The following is an 8,029-nucleotide window of genomic DNA, read 5'->3' as shown; positions in this document are numbered from 1 at the left end:
AATAAAATTCCAATTAATGCCACTTTGCCTTTCCAAAGCCTTTGCCATTTCCTTTGCTAATTTCCTTAACCATAATAAACCAAATGAACACCCACACTAGGGTGTTTTGCCCAATATTTAGCTTGGACTAAGTGTCCCATGACCTTGGTTATTATTTTTCCTTTATTAACTTTCTTACATGGAATTTTGACCAGGGTTGTTACACTTTAAGAACTGGAATTTATACATTCAAAACCCTTATGATTCTGGTTCTTCAAAGGAATCTAATTATTTTTTTATGATTCCCCTAATTCCATGGACACCATTTTGAATGCCCCTATATAAAATGATATCTTTTCTTTGGAAGCCATTGAGTTTGGGGTCAAGTGGCTTTCTAATTAGAAAACTAAGGATATGGAAGGCTACCAAGATAAAATTCTTAAAATGGGAGGGCATATCGTCATTCCTCATATACACAATATCCTCAATTTGGAACTGAACCGAGGCTTCCCTAAGCCTTTCACATAAAGTTTCATTGTGAATTATCTTTAAAATTTGGGATAGAAGCATTCCCTCAAATTATAGGATCATTATGATTAGCGATACTTTAGTTAAATTGTATAGAATTATTTTAGAAAAGAATATTAGACTATGGCTAAAAGGCCTCAGTAAACGATTTGACGAACAAGCTTGTTTTAGGAGACATCATCCAAATTTGGGCCAGATTGTTACTCTCAGGATCACTGCATAGGAATGTCACAATTATAAAATTGATCTCTTCACTTTAGAAAAACATTTGACACCATTCCTAGGATGAAAATACGAAAGAAATTGGAAGAGATAATGGTTCCTCTCATGTTGAGGGTTGTAATAACAAGGCTATATCATAATTGTTTTGCTAAGTTTAGTACTATTGAGGGTTCATCAGATTAAAATAAATGTAGTATTTGAGTCAATCAAGTGTGTCTCTTATCCTCTACCCTTTTTGACGTATACATTGATAACCTAGACGAGTGTTTAGAAGATCCATGTTGTGTTGGCCTCACACTCACTAATATAGTCATAGCTCTTCTCCTTGATGATGATGATATTGGTATTTTGGCAATGATACAATATGATCTTGGAAAACAACTAAGAATCATCCTACATGATTTATGCTCCAAGATGGGTATGACTATTAATACTATTAAAACTAAAGTCATGATAATTAAATCCAAAAAGATCACATAATATACTTTCATATAGGACAACAACTACTTGGAGGATGTTCCTTAAAATAATCTTGGGATTGATGTCCATCACGAGTTCAATTATAATCACATTATTGAGAAAATAATAAATAGAGGATAAAAAACTTACTATGGGCTTGAAAACAATTGTAGGTCAACAAATCTTTCGATATGAGATTAAAAAAGAGTTCTCTTTAAGAATCTTTTCACTCCTATTATTTTATATGATGCGAGGTTTGGGTTTGCAATATCTCACGTAGAGGAATATAATCCAAAAATTAAAAGAAAAACTCCCTCTTATCGTCTTGATTGAAGCAAATCTTCCCCCCATTGAAAGCATGGCTATCACTAGGTATCTTATGTATAAGAAGAAGCTAAACAACATGGAAGCCAAGATATTTCTTGAAATTGCTTCTAACTCTAGCTAAAATCCCCACCTTTAGCTCAAGCCACGATGGAATAAGGATGCCCAACCTTGATTAGACAATTGGGGGATAAAGGAGGTCATTTTGTAGAATAAGGATAATATTCAAAATATTATTACTTCAAAACTTAAGGAGAAATTGGGGGTAATAAAGAGCTAGAGGGAGAAAGGAAACTAAGATATTATAAGGAGGTAATCACCCCATCTTGAAAATAAAAAATATACTAAAGTTAAGAAGAAAATAGATTTTACGAAAATAAGAACATATTCTCATGAGCTTTAGAGTGAAACTAGGCATTACCATGGGATGAAAGAATTTTTCACCTAACACTAAGAGGGTTGAAGATGAAAAGCAATTTCTTTTAGATTATCCATCTTATACTCACATTTGATGTAATTTTCAAAATATTTATCACCCTACCAACCTACTATGATTATCTTAGAATGCTTCTCTTAATGTTTTCCAAACATAAAAATAAAATGTTAAAAAATTCAGATTACTAATATTTGATATCTAGAAAAATCGACAACTAAACCTAGTATGCCGTAGGAAATAAATCTTCTTGGGTAAAGCAAACACCTTGCATTTCAATATGAGACTTATTTAAATAAACATTGAAAATAAATCTTGATTGCTCATCCTATGCATTCATAAATTATATGATATTCATTATTCAGTACTTTTATACAATTTAGTTGACACGGTATACATTTCTAAAACACATTTGAAAAAATATCTTGATTGTTAATGTTCTGCATTCATAAATGATGTTCATGATTCAGTACTTTTATACAATTTAATTGACACGGCATACATTTATAACACAGATTCTAAACGGGGTTATCCTAATTGCAATCACCATTTGGATATTCGTCCACGCCATGTATTTTTATAAAGCAACGTGGCCGAAGCCTTAGGCGTGTCAACGTCGCAAAAACTTTTGTTTACGATCATGTTTCATGTGGCAGCCAGCTGCACATCTCGCCCTCGAATCCTTCGAATAAAACAGACGTTTACATCCAAATATTTGTATCTCCATAACCATTTGGTATAATAAAAAAAATTAATGCAATGATGCTCAGAAACACAAATGCTATCCGATAAATTGTTTGGAACAGAAGTAACGTGCAGGGCATTTTATTCCATTGCTTTCCGTAATGCCAATCCAACAATCCGGCTTTTCTTTCACCCATTGTCTAATATATTGTTCTCTAAGGCTGCTCCATAGGAATAAAGATATAAGAATAAAAATACAGGTCATGTTCACTTAGAATCGTAACCAAGGGCAGTCTCAGAAATCTGGACCATTGAATTTGTTTTGTAGAATGGCTTCTTCCGCTGGGAAAATCATAACCATCTTGAGTATCGATGGTGGAGGAGTACGAGGAATTATTCCTGCAAAAATCCTCGAGTTTCTGGAGGAAAAGTTACAGGTACAACCACTTTTCATGTATGCAGATTCTCATGATATAGAAATTTGAATGTAGAAAGCCAAACAAATGCTTGAGACTGAACATAAGATACATGAACAACCAGAACACTATTACTCAGAATTTGTTGAATCTGTATAGAGTGGAATTAATACATTCCCGGGCACTATTGATGCAGGAATTAGATGGTCCAGAAGCCAGGATATCCGACTATTTCGATGTAATTGCAGGTACCAGCACTGGTGGTCTAATAGCAACATTGTTAGCAGCTCCTGATCAGAAGACCAAGCGTCCTAAATTCACAGCGAAGGATGCCTCTCAATTCTATTTCAATTATAGTTCTACGATATTTCCTCCTCGTCGGTAAGGACTTAGTCCAATGTAAACCCTTTTGGCTAATTAAGAAATTCTATGATGGGTTACAGTGGATTAAACTGATTTTTGATCTGTTTGGTCATTTGCAGGAGGTTCATAAAGAAGGCTGTGTCAATATTCAGGGGACCTAAATATCCTAATAGGCCACTGGAAAGGTTAATGCGAAAGTATCTTGGAGATTTGCGCGTTGGAGACACCATCACAAATGTTCTCATACCTACATTCGATATCAGACTGCAAGAACCCATATTTTTCTGGACTCTCGAGGTTTCTACTTTCTTTCTAATTCTTCAATGATCAGCACCCATATTTTTCTGGACAAGCTTTCTTACTTTTGGACTTTTGTGATAACATAGTAAATGATTTTCCCACTAACTATACCATATACACAGAGTAAACCATTGTATATAATTATCACTTTCGTATAATTGTGGGGTTTTTCTCTTTACCTGCATTTTTTTTTCGTTTCCAATAATTTTTTCTGGGCAATGATCATCCTTCTGAACTTTTTAATAAAGTCCCTAGCCCAAAATGGAATACTATAGCCCATGATTTCGAGATTTTTTGGAAACTTACATTCCCACACCATGTGACTTTTGATTCGCTCTATTAACCATCGATTTTTCTTGATTGTTGTGAAGGCCGGGAGAGACTTATCCAAGAACGCATATCTTCGGGACGTCTGCATGGGAACAACAGCTGCGCCTACATATTTGCCTCCTTTTTTCTTCAAGACAGAGCATTCCTTTCGGACTAGATCAAGAAGCTTCAATTTAATAGATGGTGGAGTTGCAGCCAAGAATCCTGTAAGAGCTTGCAAATAAATTTGTTATAGATCCATTTTGTAAGTTCAAATTTCAATCTACTAGAATAGAATAGAATATGAATTCTTTTATTTATTTCCACAGATGATCCTTATAATCTATGGGACCATATCAAGAATACTAAAATTTCGGTAGAATCTATGGGGCCATATGAAGTTCTAGGGGGAAAGGCTGATTTGTATTTCTAGGGAAATTCACAATTGATAGGGAGTCACCCTCGTTTATATATATATATATAGGAGTGTGGGGGCATGGGAGAAGTTTTTTGGATCGTTTATTTCTTGGTCTAGTCAGCAAGTTTTTTGCATAGTTTTGGATAGTGTATTTCTCCATAGGTGGTTTCACCATCCATCCCTCCACATGAAATTCGAATGCGACACATCCATGAAATTCCAGACATCAGATTTGAATGTGAAATTAGATTAAAATTGGATAATTTATTTCTTGGTCTAGTTTGCAAGTTTTTTGCATAGCTTTTTGGATAGTGTATTTCTCCATAGGTGGTTTCACCATTCATTCCTCTACTTGAAATTCGAATGTGACACATCCATGAAATTCCAGACATCAGATTTGAATCTGAAATTAGATTAAAATTATATAATTATATATATATAGATAGAGGGTGGGTAAAACAAGACTATTTGGATAGTTTATTTTGTCCATGAAAATTTCTGTGACAGTTTATGTATTCACCATTCATCGCAGAATTAGAAATTCCAATATGAAACATGAGATTGAAGCTGAGACATCCATGAAATTGAAATGAAAATCTGAGACATGAGATTTGAATCTGACACATTCATGAAATTGAAATGAGAATCTGAGACATGAGATTTGAATCTGAGACATCTCCATGAAATTGATTGAATCTGAGACATCCATGAAATTGAAATGAAAATCTGAGACATGAGATTTGATTTGAATCTGAGACATCTCCATGAAATTGAAATTAAAATAGAATGTGAGACATGAGATTTGAATCTGAAATTGAAATTAAATATGAGACATGAAATTTGAATCTGAAATTGAAATTAAATTCGAATGTGACATGAGATTTGGATCTGAAATTGAAATTAAATATGAGACATGAAATTTGAATCTCTAATTGCAATTCGAATCTGAAACATAAAGTTTTGATTCTAAGACATGATAGAAATTAAACCCCAACCAAATCTACTACTTATCTACACCACTTCATGGATACTTCCATTTTCGTTTCTGCTGTATTTCCATTTTAGACATTTCCATCCTCAATGAGATCCTTCACTTCACGTTCTATCAATGAGAGAAAAGTACCTCCTATCAATGAATGGAAAGTTCCTTCATCTTCTTGGCATGTTAGCATGCACATACAAGTTGATAACCTCTCAAGATCCGGTGAAAGCAGCTTTTAATACAATTAAGATTAGCAAATACAATTTTGTCTAATCCATGGTTGGCCTTGCAGACCTATTCAGCTATAATCCACGTAGCAAGGGAGGCTCTGAAGGAGAATTCATGTTTCTGCTCCAAGATGAAATCAAAGGTCGTTCTTACCTCTGATAAAATCCATTTAAATCATTTTCCTGATTTGAGGAACCCCTGATAAAATCCAAGTAAATGTGTTAATGAAAGAATTTGATTCATGTTTTCTATGAACCTTAGAATTGAAGATACCTTTGGCTTTCATAATTACCAGGACTACAAGAAGGTGGTCGTGCTTTCATTAGGAACGGGAAAGAATACCGAAAGCTTTGATGCCACTGATGCAGCAAACTGGGGATCATTATCATGGGTGATGCATCATGGCAGTGCCCCAATTGTGGATACAATGCTTAATGCCAGCGACGATATAGTGGATTTCAATTTATCTGTGGTTTTTGAGACTATCGAATGCCCACACAACTATCTGAGAATTCAGGTACTATATAATTATTTATACTTATGCCTATATAGTTGGCTTTACAGATTGCACTGAGTATTTACCAGCAGTTATTCTTGTAATATGCAGGAATTACAGTTGGAGGGCGACGAGGCGTCCATGGATAATTCGAGCAGAGAAAATCTAGAGAATTTGGCTCATAAAGGGGCTGCACTTCTAGACAAACCTGTGAGCAGAGTGAATATGGAGACCGGGATATACGAAGCTGTTCCTGGAGAAGGAAGCAACAGACAGGCTCTCACAAAGTAAATATCCCAACGCCAAGTTATATGTGGAAATCTTAGCTTCAAATTTTGAATTGAGAATTTACTCATCATCTATTCAACATATGTTTCCTTGCAGGTTTGCAAAGAGGCTATCCGCAGAGAGAAGATTTCGTTTAAAACAATCATCCGAGCAATGCCTTGATGAGGAGGATACGCCTTCAATTAATCGATAATTATGTAAAATTCTTAATTGTAGTTTTTGTGTATCCCACATTAAAATATTATCTATTTTCTACCCATTTCAATTTGGACCATCTTTGAAAAATGTAAACAAAAACCACAACAAGACCTTCCTTTGATATGAAGATGAGTACGAGTCAGCTTCTGCTCGCTCTATATAATTGTAATTGTGTTTCTCTATATGTACTCGAGATGACCTAACTGATCATTATCCCAAGGGTTTATTGATTTTTTTTTTCACATATGCATGATCCTATTAGTGAAGAGGTTTAAGAATCCCTTTCAAATATGACATTTTCACACTTACTGAATGCGACTTCGCATTTTCAATAAAGAATGCTTGTCAAATGGTTGTATGGGTTAATTAAGTGAATTATATCTATTTTTTTATTTCGAAGTTTTTTCTGTGGTTATAGAGATGTGTTAATAACTTATTTATTATTTAATGTTCTATTTTAAATTATTTATATGTTCTATTTTAAATAAGGTGGTGGTTGATATTTTTCAATAGGAAGGAGATAAAATAAGGTGGTGGTTGATATTTGTCAATAGGAAGGAGTCAATTGGCATATGAAAGTTGGAAAATAACTCTAATCAACGTATATCAATTAATTTAGATCAATTACTTTATTAATCTAGTTGTGCTAGTTGATGACCATGACCAATGTGTATTGGACATATTAGTAAATCATGGTTGACTATGTTTGATAATTTCTAACTACGGTTAAAAATTGTAAATGAGAGTTAATTATAGTTGACAATGATCAACCATATAATTTTTAACTACGGTTAAAAATTCTAAATGAAAGTTAACTACGGTTAAAAATTCTAAATGAAAGTTAACCATGGTTGACAATGATCCACCATAGTTGCCGAGGGTCATTAATAGTTGATGATTCTTGACAATGGTTCAAACATCGCTGACAATGTCTGACTATGGTTAAAAATTGTAAATGAGAGTTAACCATAGTTGACAATGGTCAACCATAGTTTCCGAGCATCATTGTCATCATCTATTCAAATTTCTTTCTACTTTAGTTATTTTTTTGCAAGTGGATATAATGTGAATTTCTTAATGGAGTTTCCATAAAAATTATACATGTCACCAAATCTACAACTTATAAATGGATCAGTTGTAGCTAGCCAAGGTCTACCAAGGATCAATGGATGGCCTCCTAAATTATTATTGGGAGTTAAGATCATGAAAACAACAAGGTATTCCAAAGAATCTAAAGAAACAAACACATCTTCTAATATACCATCTGGTTTAATAACATATCTATCTGTTAATTGTAACAATGTAAGAGTACATTGAATATTAGGAAGCTTTAATTGATCCATAGTTTGTTTACTCATGATATTGATAACTGCTCCTAAATCATTCAATGTATTTGGAATCT

General features: G+C 33.8%; 1 protein-coding gene across 1 annotated transcript; it reads left to right on the top strand.

Annotated features, from left to right (window-relative positions):
• The first annotated feature begins 2,797 nt into the window (after positions 1-2,797).
• Positions 2,798-7,019, top strand: LOC149158170 (patatin-like protein 2). Its single transcript, XM_089437714.1, has 8 exons — positions 2,798-3,066; positions 3,242-3,426; positions 3,528-3,705; positions 4,080-4,244; positions 5,710-5,787; positions 5,941-6,162; positions 6,253-6,428; positions 6,526-7,019. The coding sequence occupies exons 1-8, from the start codon at positions 2,959-2,961 to the stop codon at positions 6,620-6,622; spliced, it is 1,209 nt and encodes a 402-aa protein (XP_089293840.1). The 5' UTR covers positions 2,798-2,958; the 3' UTR covers positions 6,623-7,019.
• Positions 7,020-8,029: the final 1,010 nt, after the last annotated feature.

The sequence above is a fragment of the Pinus tabuliformis genome, chromosome 5_2 (assembly GCF_031772625.1).
Source record: "Pinus tabuliformis cultivar Carrire ecotype Pingquan chromosome 5_2, CPIR1, whole genome shotgun sequence".
In the NCBI taxonomy this organism is placed as follows: Eukaryota; Viridiplantae; Streptophyta; class Pinopsida; order Pinales; family Pinaceae; genus Pinus; species Pinus tabuliformis.
The sequence above is the reverse complement of the archived record's forward strand: the minus strand, read 5'-3'. Positions and strand labels throughout refer to the sequence as shown.

Coding starts and splice junctions, on each gene's coding strand:
- LOC149158170 (XM_089437714.1), top strand. CDS start 2,959: ATGGCTTCTTCCGCTGGGAAAATCATAACCATCTTGAGTATCGATGGT. Junction 3,067..3,241: donor TTCTGGAGGAAAAGTTACAG/GTACAACCACTT, acceptor CTATTGATGCAG/GAATTAGATGGTCCAGAAGC. Junction 4,245..5,709: donor GAGTTGCAGCCAAGAATCCT/GTAAGAGCTTGC, acceptor TTGGCCTTGCAG/ACCTATTCAGCTATAATCCA.